Below are 17,878 nucleotides of genomic sequence, written 5' to 3'. Positions count from 1 at the left end.
ATAGAATATTGCCGATTTGGCGCAATCCCAATCGCTGACATGAATAAATACTGGAGTTCAAAACAGAAAGATTGTCCTGCTTAAAACTTCAAGAGAGTGAAACCAAGCGGATCTTTTGTGTTGACTCACTTGGTGGGTTGTGACACCATGGCATCGCGGTGTAACCTGTAACAGGGGTAGCTGTTGAATGAGCCTGGCTCGAGAGAAACCCCAGCTAAAGTGCTGTACTCCTTCTCCACCAAGCCAAACTTCTCCATCATTCGAAAACCTGCAGGAGACAGATCCTCATCAAATCTTCATTAATGTAATATATAACATTTTATGTAGAGTGTACATGTCCCCTCTTACCAGCCATGGTGTTTCCACTCATCATCATAGATGGACACGCTTAAAGCAGCAGAAAGGAATGATTTAGTAAGACCCTCAACCTCTGTTATGTTTTCAACATAAGGTAGGGTTACTTACTGGCAGTGGCGGCCTCGCAGACAAAAGTAATGAGCTGCTCCTCGATTTTCTTGACAGCATCCAAGTCGTCCACAAAGAAGACATGCCTATCGCTAGGCTTACTGGCGATGTTGACTAGTTCTCCGTAATCTGCATCCGCAAAGCCGATTGCAAAGATGATGTATCCTGGGAATAGAATTATATGGCATAGTTAAGTAAATTACAGTGATAGGTGTTTTTCCTCAGCAGGTTGAGGACTCTGATAGTGGATAAAAAGTGCTTTTTTGAAGCCACACATAAATTAAATGTCATTACAAACACACAGGCAGCCAGGAATCATCCATATGAAGGCGTAATGTGGATAAGGATGTTAAGGGGATGGAAACAACATCCACAAGCCTCCAGTATCAACAATTGATACACAGCAGTACATTTTTAAAACACTAGTAATTTCTGATTACATCAACAAAATACAAACCCTCCGTCTGCATTTCCTTGGACACTTTATTCACGTCATCTTGTGAACGTCCATCAGTAAGAACAACTAAGACTTTGGGTACCCCCCTCCTGGCTCCAGCATCTGAGGTGAAAATGGACTCCTTTACATGTTTGATGGCTCGACCTGACAAAAGGACAAAATAAATACATTTGAATTCATAATAATATACAGTATCACATGTCGAATAAACTATGCTTACTTAACTATTAACAATATCAGTTAACCAACAAAAAATCAGCACATAAACCAACCACAACTATCTTAATACAATTGTATATTGTAATATTGTTCAACCAATAATTAAATGAAAACACTTCTCTTCCATCATGGAAGTGATTTTTTGGGACCCTCTAAGCAATTTAAATCATTTACAAATTAGAACGACAAGTCAATTTAATTCCTGCACTCGGGCATTATTGAAATACACTTTGGAGCCTGCCGGTAATATTTGCATGGAAAATATGCGACCAACAAAGTCTGCAGCCAGTCGAGTTGAGGGCAGAGTTCTCATTTCAAATTAGCACAATTGTATTTAAATCAGCTTGTGATGTTTACAGATAAGGATGCCCCAGACAAAATAATGTCACAAAGGTTGATAGTCGATGAACTTTCAAAAGTGGAATCTCAGCAAACCTTACCAATCATGAAATGAATCAGTACACCTTTGAACGTTTCCAAGAACCTTCTACAAGACAGAACCTTTAAATTATGACAATGATTGATCAGAATATGGCATTTTCTTAATCACAATTATTGAAATTGTTTGATATTCAACCCCGGAGCCACGGGTTGCCGACCCCTGATCTAGGGCACCAGCGTGCTCACCGCGGTTTGTTGTCGGCAAGGAAATAAACAAAGTTGTCACCAGACGACAGAGAAAAAAAAAAAGAAAAAAACTTCTACCGAGTTTAACTTTCTAATGCTAAATCCTGGATGTAAACCATGTATATATAGACAATAAAATACTTTTCTATGCTATGTAATGTAAATAACTACATTGCACAGCTGTTTCCAGTTGTAAACAGATACAGTAAGCTATGGTACTAGCTACATCGCAAACGTAATAACATTCTATTACTTGCTCATCCATTATCAAACACAGTAGGCACTAATCCAAAGAAATGTTGTTTTTAGGAAAATCATTGTTTATTTTGCCGCAGGACGGTGACGCTACTGTCTTGCATTAAAAGGCTAAACTTGCGATGTATCATTCACACATCTCTAACCTACTGTTGATACTTAGTTTCATTGTCTCCTCCATTGCCATAAAGAGTGGGCACTGAATCTGCCATTAAAATTAGCCTCTGGGAAATATTATTTATTTATATTGCTGCAGGTTCGTGAAGTAGGAATCTTCAAAGTTGTTTGCACAAACGAAGAGCAACTTCTTCCGAGTTGAAGGTACATTGCCACAAAACAACATTTTGCCAAGCACTTCTTACTTTTTCAGATGAGACCAGAGATTTGAATATCCTGTCATAGGTTATAGTTAAAGTTAAAGTCCCATTTAACCCCCAATTTTAACCCTTAATGCTGATTGCCAAGCAAGGAGGGAATGGGTTCCATTTATGGGTACCATTTTTTGTAGTCTTTGGTATGACTCGGCCGGGGTTTGAACTCACGACCTTCTGGTCTCAGGGCGGACACTCTAACCACAAGGCCACTGGGCTGTATTACAACCCATCTTGGGCGTGTTGTCATGCGGACTACATATGTTGCTACGTGAAATAAAAATGTCGGACGCGCGCATGGCAGTTTGTGTAGAGTTACACCATCCATGGATATTCCGTTGACGTCGTTCCCAATTTGTGACATCACCAATTGTGTACATTCCTAACAGTTTGGCTGAAGTAGAAAAGGAAAGCAACATTGTTTTATAAATATCTCCGCAACCCTTCCACAGTTTGATTTCAATTATTTCAGGACTTATGCAGATCTCAGATGCACAACATCAGGTACCAATAAGTAAGACAATCATTTTTGCATGATAGGGGCCCTTTAAATCAAACACTCACACAATCATTCAGTCAGTTATTGACTCATCTTTGCCATGGTGAAGTAACGACGAAATGCATACGACACAGCCTCAAAGCCAAAGACGATCACTCCGGCCATCGACAAAAGTAAACAGTGGAACGGAAATCCACCACCACTAAGGGCCTCCTGGCAGGACGGGCGCCAAATTACGGTAATTATATATAATCAATTTTTGGGGTAAAAACAATCTTAACATGTGCGCACACCTTCCTTAATTGTCCCTTCTTGAATGGACATGTTCTAGGTTGGTTACTGTATATATGTAGCCAGTCAAGAAATAAATGTAGTCACACTGTTTTTTTGTCTTTTTTACGTACCCCCTATGACAATTGGCTTACCACAATTTTGGAACCGAGTATATATAGTAAAAAACTATTAATCTGTTCTTATTACTTTGATTGATTGGCTAATTATGAACACAATTGTTTGAGCACCGTCATTTCTCACTTACTGCCCACAGCCCACCCTGATTAGTATTTATAGTTCACGGCGCACTATGTGACTTTTTTATAATGACACGAAGAATCGCGAAAATCTATCCTCAAAAGTGCTCCTGTCAGTTAACATTTTATTTACTAATGCTTCTTGTGTTTTTACTGGAGTGTCCGTATTATTTCTGGAAGCATAGCTACAGTTAGTTTGATGTTTTTTTTTTTTTTGGCTGGAATTAAAAAACAAATCAATCAGCTTAAACCTCAAAATATATTCTAAGTCCTACCCTACAGGATATGGTAAATCATGGTAAGGTAATAAAACACGTGATTTCTCCAATCAAACTAGTCAAAAATGGCTGTAAGAATAATCAAAATGCTAAAAATAATAACAATAATAATAGTTATTATTAGCAAATAAAAAATATTAATGACTTTGATAATAATTATGAGGACATTTGAAGAGAAGCGGAAAGGAAATTTCTAATGAGAAAACCAATGTTTAATAAAGGTTTAACTAGAAAAAGTGTTCCCCATAGTTTTTTTTTTTTTTTTTTTTGCTGAAAACGAAACAATACTTAAATATATAGGTGGTATGTATCTGCATGTTTATTTATAGAACACAATTTGTACTAAAGACAATTCAAAGTGCTTTACAGATGCATAAAATGGCCGTTGGATACAAAAAAAAAAAAGCATACAATGTTATTTTTTTATACCACTTAATGTTGAGTTCATGTTATAAAAATAAATAATAACACAGTTCTTAGAGTAGGAGCTGCATGTTTTGACACATTTTCATGTTTCTACATGAAGGGGCAGAAATGTCTGAAATATAAGAAGTCACAACAAGAAATTTAAATGTTTTGCAATAATGATCAAATAAAAAAATGTACCACACAGAAATCCTAATTTCTCAATCTATAGAATATTATAGGTGGTTATTATTATTAAAGCATTGTACTGTTATATACTTTAGATCAGTGGTGCCCAACCACCGGGCCGCAGAAGAATTTTTTATGAATTTTCATTAAAAAAAAAAAAAAAAAGTATATATATATTTTTTTAATTAAATCAACACAAAAAACACAATATACACTTACAATTAGTGCACCAACCACAAAAACCTCCCTTTTTCATGACAGAAACGTCCCTTTTTCATGACAAAGAAAAAAAAAAAAAAAAAAAAAAAAGGAAAGTCACCTGCTAGAGAATGAAGAGTGCTTGAAACTGCATGTCAACATCTCGGTCGGTGGCACACCCACAAAATGCCAAAGCAACAATTTCCAGATTAACACCGTATGAAAAAAAAAATCAACAACAGGAGATAACGTCTGCAGGAACCTACCGCAGAACGAAGGAAATACATTGTTTGATTTCCTATTATGCAGCTCATTTTTATTTGACATTTTTTGAAATATCTTGTCTGACATCATGCACAAAAGTGCACTTTATTTGTTTTTAACTATTGTGGTGGCGTTCTGTACAAAAAGTGCACTTTAATTTAGTGTTGTTTTGATATGTTATCTTAGTGACATCATGCACAAAAGTGCACTAATAGCTTGTTTTAAAATGTCTCTGACAATCTTACACTTTCTGTTTTGGAAATGACATGAATGTTTGTGCCACTGCTTAATAACTGTTTAATAAATACACTTTTGCTAAATTGACTTAGTTGTGAATTCCCTCTCTGCATGAAAGTTTAAAATGAGAATATATTAATGCAGTATGAACAAGAATATTTTAATGTAGACACATAGAGTCATCATACTGCTGTGATTATATGCATCAAGTGTTCATTCAAAGCTAAGGCAAAATACCGCGATATATATCGTGCATCGTGACATGGCCTAAAATATTGAGATATTATTAAAAGGCCATATTGCCCAGCCCTAGTTGGAGGGCAGCTAGCATACACATACTCGAAGTTCAGGTTCATAACCTAAATGCAAGGTAACGTTAAGGCCCACATTCTCGTCCATTTCGAACATTTCATGAAACGTTTCTAATTACCCAACTAACTATTGCATAACTTCCAGGTGGTATGGCAGGATGTCAGCCATATTTGGAAAATGTATAGTCTACAGTATAATATTGAAAGGGCTTTGAATTCCACAAAAAGCCTTCACAAGCACCTGCGGTATGTTGCTGGGCAAACATCCAGTTCTGAAAAGAAATGTAGCTGCCGAACCTTTCCCTTTGGAACATGTTGGAGGATGGCAGACATCAGCCACACTTTCATATTGCATATCCTCGCCTCCAGTCAACCTTGATAGGTGTTTCTCTGTATTCACATCACACACACTTGCCTGGTTACCACTACATGCAAGGGCTGTTAGACTAATTAAAAGCTATATGGCTGTCTCATCTCATGGTTCTTATACAAGTGTGAGAATAAATAGAGCATATTTTAAATGTAAATGGTGTGGGAGTGACAGAGATAGGCTCACATGCTTCTGCTTTCTAATGCCTTATAAAGACTGTCAACAGTTCATTATTCTGTACCGAACTAAAACAAATTATTGGACGACAACCACAGCTTTTTTTTTTTTTTTAACACACAGCTGTCAGAAATGACAAACGATCGAGCACTTGGCCTATAAAGAGTCATGTTGTCAGATATCTGCCAGTGGTACATCCGTTTCTACACTGTCCTGGGATCACACATGGCAAGAGTGGAATTACAGAAGCCAGCCAGGTTGAAAGTGAGACATGGCGATGAGCAGAGGGGACGGGTGGTCCAGGAGGTCAGACATGGAACGATGGTTATGTGCAGAGTAAATTTAAGATAAAGAATGTGGGAAGGAAGTCGAAAAGAGGGTAAAAAATAAGACTAAATAGACAGAATGATACAAATGTCCAGTAGATTATGGTTCAATTAAACGGAGAAACACTGTTCTCTGTGAAGTAAACCTTGTCTGTTTGTTAGACTTCTTTTATGAGACCACCAGTTATCTCATCATCAGCGCGGGTGTGAGAGATAAAAAATACTTGAAAATAATCTTTTCCTGTCTTAGCCTGCAAAGCCTTGCCGCGTCTCCAACCTTTGTTCTTGCAGTAAGATATTTTTACCTTTGCCAAGGAGCTTATGTTTTTTTGTTGGTTTGCCAGTCTCTCAGCAGGATTATAGCAAAAAAAAAAAAACAACAACTATTGGGGGAGGGTATTCAACAAACTGAAAGAAATTGGGGCACACCAATAAAACGTGGTTGAAGAGGAACTGCATTTTTTGGGAATTTTGCCCATTATTCATTATCCAAATGTAGGACAAGAACACATACGTTGTTGTGTTTTGTGCTTTGTAATTCGTAAAATACGGCAAGTACGATGTGGTTAATAATGTAGCTAATGGGAGTCATCTCATGCACCATAAAGCCCTCTAGAAAATATCCAAAAAATGCTAAAAATAAAAATTTACATCTCCTGACCTGAATATAAACCAAGTATTAGCGATATAGTTATTATAAGCGCTAACACTGACAAAACACTAGAAACATTAGAACAGTGGTTTTCAACCTTTTTCCCTGTGAACATTTTTTTTAATTCAAGTACCCCTAATCAGAGCAAAGCATTTTTGGTTGAAAAAAAGAGATAAAGAAGTAAAATACAGCACAATGTCATCAGTTTCTGATTTATTAAATTGTATAACAGTGCAAAATATTGCTCATACTGAACACTGAAATTCAAGTATTTCTTTATATATATATATATAAGTGAATTTTTTCTAATCTCTCGAATTTGGAGGTCTCAAGGGTGGCAAGTATGACCTAAGATTAGATCTCATATATGAACACTATTTTTATCTATATCGACAAAAAGTGCAGTTAAATCTTATGGCAACCAGGTGCCATCTTGCGCAATTTTTACATTTGTTTTGTTTAGCTGTGATGTGCATAAGGTGACATCTTGCACTATTTCCATATTTATTTGTATTTATTTATGTTATTACTTTGTTTCTGCCTTATTCATTTGTTGACAATGCTTGTATTGTTTTCATATACACATTACATTTCCACACAGTTTTCTTATCAACAAAGTTTTTTTTCTACAAAGAAAATCATTTTGAATGTGTTTTTAAATTTTTTTTATAAAAACTTGGTAAAGAATTTCAGAATGAGTACTTTTTGAAAACGTTGAGCATATTTAAAAATAGTACAATAATGATGATAACACAAGGTCACAATAACCTTACTGTGATAAGAAATGTTCATACTGTGACATCCCTAGTTTTTGGTACCTTTTTATTTTTCAACCTTTTTTGAGGATTATGATTGGTTCTTCATCTGAATGGGAAGATATGAACATCAAATATCTTTGTGTCACATTTATAGCAAACAATGTACAGTAAGTGATTGTTTTATTATGTTTGTAGTTTGTACATCTTGTTTAGAATTTAGCAATATTGATACATGCTGCTTAGTGTTTCACTAAAGTGTAATCTGTTTATCACTCAGCTCCTAAAATTTACATCCAGGCTAAAAAATGTAAGGTTCTGGATCATAATTTGTCCTAAAGTAGTCTTTGTTATTTTTCATGAAATCTGCCATGAGTAGTAGGGTTGTTATTGTTGTGCGAACGTTGTGATGCGTCTGTGAATGTAATACCCCACCGCAAGCTTAAAATGAGCAAAATACATAAATATTATTTTATCATTAATGCACCTGTTACTACATTACACATACTTACAGTGTGTATATAAAACAATGATGAAGGCTTTTGGATGTTTTTAGAAATCTTTATAGGCGAAAAAGAGCGAATCGCATTTGCTCTATTGTTAGCGGACTTTTGCTAGTGTTCATTCACGAGTTAGAATGCATTAGCCCGGCGATGAGGTGGAGACCTGTCCAGGGTGTGCCATGCCTTCTGCCCGAAACACAGCTGAGATAGGCTCCAGCAACCCCCCCGCTACCCTGAAAGGGCAAAGCGGTAGAAAATGGATGGATGGATAAAATGCATTAAAAAAAAAAAATCATGAGTTCTTGTCTCCCCCCAAAGGATAGCGAATGATGGATCAAATTCTATCAAAGTGCAGTTCCTCTTATGGCATCAAGTGCATTACTAACATACAGGGTGCAAATGTCTGCTTTGATGACCACAAAAAACGCCCCAGTGGCAGACTCAAACCATCGCCTGATTACACACCCTTCAGCATAACCTCAGCAACAGGGCCACACAGCTTCCCAGGGCGGGTACTAAGGGACTGTGTCCAGCATCTGACGGTGATGCTAACTGACTTTTTTAACAACTCGCTCTAACTACCTTCTGTTCTGCCCTCCTTGAAGACAGCGGTCATCATTCTTTTACCATAGAGCTCCACAGGGACAGACAGGTCTAAATGACTATCGGCCAGTAACCCTCACTCCAATAGCCATGAAATGCTTAGAGAAGCTGCTCATGGGCCAGATTAAGACTCCCATCGATGTCATTGTGGACCCTCACCAGCATGTATACAGGGCATTTCAGGGAGCCAGCTCATCAGTGGTCCACAGAGCCCTCCTCCACCTGGAGACAGAGACTTCTATGTCTGTCTGCTCTTCACCTCCACCTTAAACGCCATCATCCTACAGATCCTGGTGAAGAAGCTGGAGACACTAGGGTTGAGTGCTTTACTGTAGGGCGACTGGGTCCCAGACTTCCTGACCAACAGACCGTCAGGATCAACAACACAGTCTCCTTTTCCGCCACCCTGAGCACTGGCTCCCCCCAGGGATGTGTTCTGAGTCCTCTCCTCTTCCCACTACTGACCTATAACTGCACTGCGAAACACCCCAGCTTCCGTGTCAACTTTGTGAAAGACACAGCAGTAGCGTGACGCACAACAAAGAGTCTGATTAGGGATAGGAGGTAAAACATCTGTATTTCATTTGTCAGTTACAAAAATAGTAGGGATATCCAATAATGTTTTTTTGCCGATATCCGATATTGTCCAACTCTTAATTACCGATACCGATATATACAGTCGTGGAATTAACACATTTTTATGCCTGATTGAGTTGTGATGCTCCGCTGGATGCATTAAACAATGTAACAAGGTTTTCCAAAATAAATCAACTCAAGTTATGGAAAAAAATGCAAAAATGGCACTGCCATATTTAATATTGAAGTCACAAAGTGCATTATTTTTTTTAACATGCCTCAAAACATCAGCTTGGAATTTGGGACATGCTCTTCCTGAGAAAGCATTAGGAGGTTGAGGTGGGGGTGGGTTGTAGCGGTGGGTGTATATTGTAGCATCCCGGAAGAGTAAGTGCTGCAAGGGGTTCTGGATATTTGTTCTGTTGTGTTTATGTTGTGTTACAATGCGGATGTTCTCCAGAAATGTGTATGTCATTCTTGTTTGGTGTGGGTTCACAGTGTGGCGCATATTTGTAACAGTCTCAAAGTTGTTCATACAAGCACCACAGTGTGACCTGTATGGCTGTTGATCAACTATGCCTTGCATTCACTTGTGTGTGTGAAAAGCCGTAGATATTGCCTAACTCAATGGTTCCCAAACTTTTGCAGGCTGGCGCCCCCTTGGCTCCCCAGTGAATTCCTAGCGCCCCCCCCCCCCCCCCCCCCGCCCCCCCACAGACACATATGGAAACAAACACCTCTTTCTTGATATTTGGTATGCTGCAATTTGAAAAGAGAAAGGTTAAACACAAATGTGTATTTCACAAATAAAATCCAATTTAGTAAACCAATTTATTTTTTAGCAGTTTTAACTGTTTCAGCAACATAGAATGGTAAATAAACATTCCACCAGTAACCTTCATTGTCTCACACTTAATATTAATGGGATGGATGTGCTTGGTGCAGGGACATAAGCTTCTCAACATCAGGCTGGAACTCACTAAGAAGAAGTCGTAGATCCCCGCTGTCAGTAATTTTCAGTCGGTTTCTTTGCTTGGAAAGAAGCAAGGCGACTGCACTGAAGCCCCGTTCTACTAAATATGATGTTGGCGTGTGGTAACCGGACCCTGATGCGTCGTCCACTGACTCGTCCTGCTGCACGTGTTGTGTACAAATCGTCAAACAAACGTTCGAACTTCTGACTTCGACTTCGGACTGCCGCCCCCCTACCCCCCCCTTCTTCCTCACCGCCCCCCCAGATCTTTCCACTGCCCCCAGGGGGGCGGTACCGCCCACTTTGGGAACCACTGACCTAACTGGACCGGCACAAAAAGGCAGTGCCTTTAAGGTTTATTGGCGCTCTGTACCTCTCACTACGTCCGTTTACACAGCGACGTTTTAAAAAGTTCTAAATTATGCTTTTAAAAAAACGATACCGATAATTTCCGATATCACATTTTAAAGCATTTATCGGCCGAAAATATCGGCAGTCCGATAATATCGGACATCTCTAAAAAATAGCGCAGTTATGTGTGTTTACACTGTCCAAGCTTCTCTGAACAACAGGAACACTCTATTGATTTCAAGAATTTGCTGCATAAATGTTAGTCCTTCCAGAGATTTGAACTGAAATCTGAGGACGGTTTGGTGTCATTTCCGGGCTGAATTTGGCCCGCGGGCCACCAGCTGATAAGCTCTGGTCTGGGGTATTACAGACATTGAATCTCTAACTCGCATTTCGAGACAGCGCAAAGGAGTTGTTATTTACAGGTTACTGGATGGCAGGTGGAAAGCTTCCAAGTGTAAAAATCTATGTTTTCAAACAATCAATGTTGAACAAATAGGACTGTGTACCTTCCTCTGATATACTTAAAACTTGTTTCTTACAGCATTGAAAAACATATTTAAACTGTGAGGTTTCTTCTTGGCAGGCATCAGCCTCTGCAGATACTGCTCTGAGAAAAAAATGAGGTTACAAAGGCAGAAAGCTGTTTTTCAGTTGAAGATTTGAGGGATTTAGGCACAGCTTGGGACCTGAACATAGTATGAGAGGACAGTTTGAGGGGAAAATCAGGGAGGTGTGCATTAGGAGAGTAACAACATGAGTTGCTTCAACTTTGTGTCAAACTTTAAGGTGTTGCATGTAAGAAGGGAGCTCAAGGTACAGTAAAAGAAGGAAATTGCGATTTCAACTAGCATAAAGATTTCGGCTTTAGGTTAGCGAGAGCCATGGTATGCAGTAGTGCAAAGCAGAAGCTCCAGCCCAAAGATCCTCTTCTTTTTTTGAAGTCTCCTGTTTCATCTACTTGCCCTTCCAGGTGAAATACATAAACAAACAAAGACAAGTGGATACGACAAAAGCAATGCGCCACGCTGCAGATAAAGATAATTCAGGCAGTTAAAACTATTACTATTGCACTTGTTTGTATCTTTGTACCTCCCTAAAAACAGAGTCTGTCGGCAGGTGGTGTGCAAAGTGCAAAGGACTGTGGGTTTTTTCTGCATTAGCCGTCGCCATATCCTGAAAATACTCAAAACATTATTGTTCATGAATAATTTGTCACCTATAACACAAGGCTAAAACATACTGTATATGTTTTAACCTACATTAAATTGATTTTGGCAATACTAAAATTGGCCATAGTGTGTGAATGTGAGTGCGAATATTGTCTGTCTATTTGTGTTGGCCCTGTGATGAGGTAGCGACTTGTCCAGGGTGTGCCCTGCCTTCCGCCGGATTGTGGCTGAGATGGGCACCAGCGCCCCCCCCCCGACCCCAAAGGGAATAAGCGGTAGGAAATCGATGGATGGATGGATAAACGGATTTTAGCATCTTTAATGCACTCAATTTAGTAAAGTGGCCCTCTGCATTCCTTCAAAATTTGTATCTATATTTGTAATGTTTTTATTTGTATTGTTAATTGCGTTTTTATTCTAAGAACCTATAATGCTACTTTCACAAAAGGCAAACAATGTTATGCTGTGCATTTTGTTTCCTGACTGTATTACATATGAACCGAACTGAAACCTTAAAACTGAGGTACCTAGCTAATCGTGATTATGGCGTAATGTTACACGCCTTGAGATGTGTCGTGGAAATGACAAGCTGAAATGACAGGAAAAAGGAAGGGGAAACAGGGTGAACGAACAAAGGAAGACTGAACGGCAGGGTGTTGTACCACAGGAGAGAAAAGATGGATAAGAAGGGATTAGGTAGAGATGAATAGATCAAGAGTAGAAATGATGCTAGGATCAGCCCTGAAGCTGAGAGAAGAGCCCAAGGACACAGTTTCGCTGAGAAGCCACTGATCCAAACTTAGAGCACTTCAAGACAACGGGCATTCCCTGTAAAGCCTCATTAACGCATCAGCGTTCCCGACATTCACCTTGTGCTCACTCACGCAGCTTGATGCTCTCACATGAATATTACAACAGCTTCAGAGACTACAATGCTTTTTAAGGATTCAGGCCTTCAGTGTCTTTCTCCTGGGTGGCGTGTGTGAGGGTTTTAACAAATACTTTGCAAATTGTATTTCCGGAAGAAAATTACAAATTCCTACACACTCCTGCAGCAGGTTTGCTTGGGAAACATGGTGGCATACACTAGGATTCAAAGTTTTGTGTGAACTTCCAATCTGTTTTAAATTCATTTTGTAGTATTTTGATGATATCACAGCAGCAGATGGCATCTGTTCTGCTGTTAGGGATTGTATTTGTAAATGTGAATTTTAGGTTTTATCGAGCAAAATGAGGCTTCTTAAAAATGAGGAGCGACATTTGGTCCTTGTCCTTGGAAACAGCCGTTGACAAAACCGTAAAGCCTAATATTATACCTGGGGAAATTCCATCTGCTCCTGAGCATCCTGTGGTACCAATCAAAGCTCATGAGCAGCTGCCAACGGTCTTCAACGTAGACTGTTGTTCTAAAGCCAAATATCTCCCTTGACTGTTCCCTATGAATAAATACTGGGTTTCCTGTCGTATGTACTGACCTGTCTTTGTGTTGCCTCCCTTGTATCTGATCCTCTGAATCGCTTCAAGCAATGCTTCCTTGTTGCCATGGGAACTCAACTGGACCTCTGTCCGAGCATCGTCACTGAACTGGGCAATGGCCACCTGGACAAAGAAACACACTGATAGGTAACAAACACATCAATGACATGTACATTACAAACCCCGTTTCCATATGTGTTGAGAAATTGTGTGAGATGTAAATATAAACGGAATACAAGGATTTGCAAATCATTTTCAACCCATATTCAGTTGAATATGCTACAAACAACATATTTGATGTTCAAACTGATAAACATTTTTTTTTTTTTGCAAATAATCATTAACTTCAGAATTTGATGCGAGCAACACGTGACAAAGAAGTTGGGAAAGGTGGCAATAAATACTGATAAAGTTGAAAAATTCTCATCAAACATTTATTTGGAACATCCCACAGGTGTGCAGGCTAATTGGGAACAAGTGGGTGCCATGATTGGGTATAAAAAAGCTTCCCAAAAAATGGTCAGTTTTTCACAAGAAAGGATGGGGCGAGATACACCCCTTTGTCCACAATTGTGTGAGCAAATAGTCAAACAGTTTAAGAACAACGTTTCTCAAAGTGCAATTGCAAGGAATTTAGAGATTTCAACATCTACAGTCCAAAATATCATCAAAAGGTTCAGAGAATCTGGAGAAATCACTCCACGTAAGCGGCATAGCCAGAAACCAACATTGAATGACCGTGACCTTCGATCCCTCGGACGGCACTGTATCAAAAACCGACATCAATCTCTAAAGGATATCACCACATGGACTCAGGAACACTTCAGAAAACCACTGTCACTAAATACAGTTCGTCGCTACATCTGTAAGTGCAAGTTAAAGCTCTACTATGCAAAGCGAAAGCCATTTATCAACAACATCCAGAAGCGCCACCGGCTTCTCTGGGCCCGAGATCATCTAAGATAGACTGATGCAAAATGGAAAAGTGTTCTGTGGTCTGACGAGTCCACATTTCAAATTGTTTTTGGAAATATTCGACATCGTGTCATCCGGACCAAAGGGGAAGCGAACCATCCAGACTGTTATCGACGCAAAGTTGAAAAGCCAGCATCTGTCATGGTATGAGGGTGCATTAGTGCCCAAGGCATGGGTAACTTACACAGCTGTAAAGGCACCATTGATGCTGAAAGGTACATACAGGTTTTGGAACAACATATACTGCCATCTAAGCGACGTCTTTTTCATGGACCCCCCTACTTATTTCAGCAAGACAATACCAAGCCACGTTCAGTACGTGTTACAACAGCGTGGCTTTGTAAAAAATAATTGGTAATGACCAACATTAAAATACAGTGGTGTAATAGCCCTAAGTATTCGTTAAAAACAAGCCAATGTTTTATTTAACAAGTACGTTTAATATATTTGGCCACTGTACCATTACACACAGTTTGAACAGTAATACTGTGTTTGAATATAGAAAAATAAAACTTAAATCAAGTGATTATTTGGCATATCACTAGGTGGAGCCCGCATACCGCTACCACAGTTTGAGAATTACTGTCCTAACATATACACTATGATATTCTTACATACATATATATTTTTTTGTATAAAGGCTTACAAAAGAAATACATATTTAAAAGCAAATATTTGTGTTTTAAATATGTATACGTATGAGAGCTATATTATATATATATATATATATATATATATATATATATATATATATTGCTGCCAATGTTGGAGCAACTAAATATTTAGGACATGTTCTTGGATGACAGTCTGACAAAAACAATTGCATTTGTGTCAAAAATATTGTTTTTTTTCCAAAGTAAAAAAACAAAACTGATTAATCACGATTATTCCAAAAGCAAAATTGTGAATAATCTGAATAAAATAAAATAAAATAATTTGACAGCATTAGTTATTTTTTAGTTATTAATATTAACATTTAAGCTTATTGCTCTACTTTTACCAAATAATGTTTTTAATTTAATTGTATTTCTATAATGTGCTCTGGGTCTACATAAAACTTTTGTAGCTCTTTGTCAGGATGAAGTGTTTTAAGACATCCACAACCATATCTAGTTTGTTCGCCTCCCATCAAAAACAAACATCCATCCATCCATCCATCCATTTCCTACCGCTTGTCCCTTTTGAAAACAAACAATGGTAATTAAAGAGACAATGAGAATGTTACTGCAACTGGAACTCATCGATGCATAACAAGATTCAGCCTTAAACGATCTACATCACCGCAGCTAAAGGGTTTTTATGGTAGGTGCACGTCACAGAACACAAGATTGCAGACTCTCTGAGAGATGGAGGGCACTGATTTCGCAATGCATTTATTTTCGGTGTAAACCCAAAGATCTACTGGTGGATCGCAATCGATGGGTTGGCAACCTCTGATGTAGATTATACACGACACTATACCGAATATGAAGTAGGGGCGAAATGTTTAAAAAAGTGAATTATGTGTCCTCACTTCTGTAGAGCTCCTTAACAAAAACGAACATGCTTTTCTAATCAGACTGAATGAAACGGTTTGCATTCTTTGGTGGTCCTAGCAACAATGACAGAAATGATATTGATATGCACAATTTTAGTCCGAACAAATTGGGATAATTTCATGCTGAACCAAATAGGCCACCTACAGTATCTGCAAAGTTTCATTAAAATTTTTACTGTAGTTTTTGTGTAATCCTGCTGAGTACGATAACGAACACACAAACCAAACAAAACACAGATTAACAATATCGCTCGACATTATCTCAGCAAAAATGTCTGTCGTCTCATGTATACAAATTGGGTTTTAAATGGGACCAAATTGTCTGTTATGAAAGCATGTGATTTGCTTCCAAAAACAATAATGTATTATTATTACCAAGACATGCCGTAGGTCAGTGATAACAAACATGTGGCCTGTGGGCTGGATCAGGCCCACGAACAAGTTCAATCCGGCCCGCAAGATGCGCGTGCTAAGTGTAAAATTGAGCTGAATTTTTAAACTAAAGAAAGTGCTGTTCTAAATGCGTCCACTAAATGTCGCAATAGCAATTATATTAGGCAAGCAAATAGTTTATATCAGGGCGAGCAAGTATACCAAGCAAGAGGTATATGCTAAAACCAAACAAAGAAGAGTAAAATAAACAAATAACACCATTTGAAATACTGCATGAGACACTGATATAGTTCTTAAAAAAATATCTGTTGTACAAATTTAAAGTAAGCGGACAGTGTCTAAATTACTGCAATACTGTCAGTGTTTTAAGTTTTTATTTTTGTTGAAACTGTTCACACATCGCACAGCTTTATTTGTCTATCGATACACAGAAGGTAACACAGGCGTCGATCCCGTGGATGCGTCGGGGCCCGAGCATCCTTGTGTAATTGATGGCGACTATCAAACTTCAAAATCATTTTTGAAGATCATTCTTGTTGTTGATACTTTAGTGGCAAATTTACCCGACTTACATAATTTATAATTAAAACCATACCAAGTTTTAATTTTGTCCAACATAGACATTTTCCACAATTATCTTGGTTTTGAACACACTGCACACAAACAAATGAAGGGCATACTGTAACTACTTGGTATCTACTGTAAATGATACCCAAATGTTTGGTATCATCCAAAACTAATGTAAAGTATCAAAGAAGAGAAGAATACGTGATTATTACATTTTAACAGAAGTGTAGATAAAACATGTTGAAACAGATAATAACCAGATATTAATAGTAAATGAACAAGTAAATTAATTTTCTAGCACTTGCATCCATTGTCTATCGCTTATCCTTTTCGGGGTGGCTTCTCTCAGCTGCAATTGGGCGGAAGGCGGGGTACACCCTGGACAAGTTATCACGTCATCGTAGGGCCAACACAGATAGACAGACAACATTCACTTGTTGTCTGTTTTCCTTAATAATTTTGGCAAAATAATAGAATGATAGGGCTTCACCGTGGCAAAGGGGTTAGTGCGTCTGCCTCACAATACGAAGTTCCTGCAGTCCTGGGTTCAAATCCAGGCTCGGGATCTTTCTGTGTGGAGTTTGCATGTTCTCCCCGTGAATGCGTGGGTTCCCTCCGGGTACTCCGGCTTCCTCCCACTTCCAAAGACATGCACCTGGGGATAGGTTGATTGGCAACACTAAATTAGCCCTAGTGTGTGAATGTGAGTGTGAATGTTGTCTGTCTATCTGTGTTGGCCCTGCGATGAGGTGGCGACTTGTCCAGGGTGTACCCTGCCTACCGCCCGATTGTAGCTGAGATAGGCGCCAGCGCCCCCCGCAACTCCGAAAGGGAATAAGCGGTAGAAAATGGATGGATGGATGGAATAGAATGATAAATTAAAACAATATGTTACTGCATATGTCAGCAGCTAAGTTAGGAGCCTTTTCTTTTTTTTTTACTTACTAACAAAAGACAACTTGTCTCGTATATTCACTATTTTATTTATGGACACAATTATAATAAGAAACATGTTTAAGGTACTGTAAGATTTCTTTGTTAAAATAAAGCCAATAATTTAATTTTTTGTGATCCCCTTTATTTAGAAAAGTACCGAAATGTTCCGAAATACTTTTTACCAGTACACAAATATTGGTTTTGGGTCAACACTAATTAATACACACACCC

At 38.5% G+C, this 17,878-nt stretch overlaps 1 protein-coding gene across 3 annotated transcripts in view; it reads right to left on the bottom strand.

Annotated features, from left to right (window-relative positions):
• col14a1a (collagen, type XIV, alpha 1a) overlaps positions 1–17,878 on the bottom strand; it is a 386,358-nt gene that overhangs the window by 100,473 nt on the left and 268,007 nt on the right. For all 3 annotated transcript variants that reach the window (XM_061915882.1, XM_061915884.1, XM_061915881.1), the window contains exons 26-30: positions 13,239–13,362; positions 923–1,066; positions 466–630; positions 349–387; positions 130–268 (exon numbers count right to left, since the gene is read on the bottom strand). In XM_061915882.1, the coding sequence (XP_061771866.1) occupies positions 130–268; positions 349–387; positions 466–630; positions 923–1,066; positions 13,239–13,362 (611 nt within the window). The remainder of the gene's footprint in view (positions 1–129; positions 269–348; positions 388–465; positions 631–922; positions 1,067–13,238; positions 13,363–17,878) is intronic.

The sequence above is a fragment of the Nerophis ophidion genome, linkage group LG11, assembly GCF_033978795.1.
Source record: "Nerophis ophidion isolate RoL-2023_Sa linkage group LG11, RoL_Noph_v1.0, whole genome shotgun sequence".
Taxonomy (NCBI): domain Eukaryota; kingdom Metazoa; phylum Chordata; class Actinopteri; order Syngnathiformes; family Syngnathidae; genus Nerophis; species Nerophis ophidion.
The sequence above is the reverse complement of the archived record's forward strand: the minus strand, read 5'-3'. Positions and strand labels throughout refer to the sequence as shown.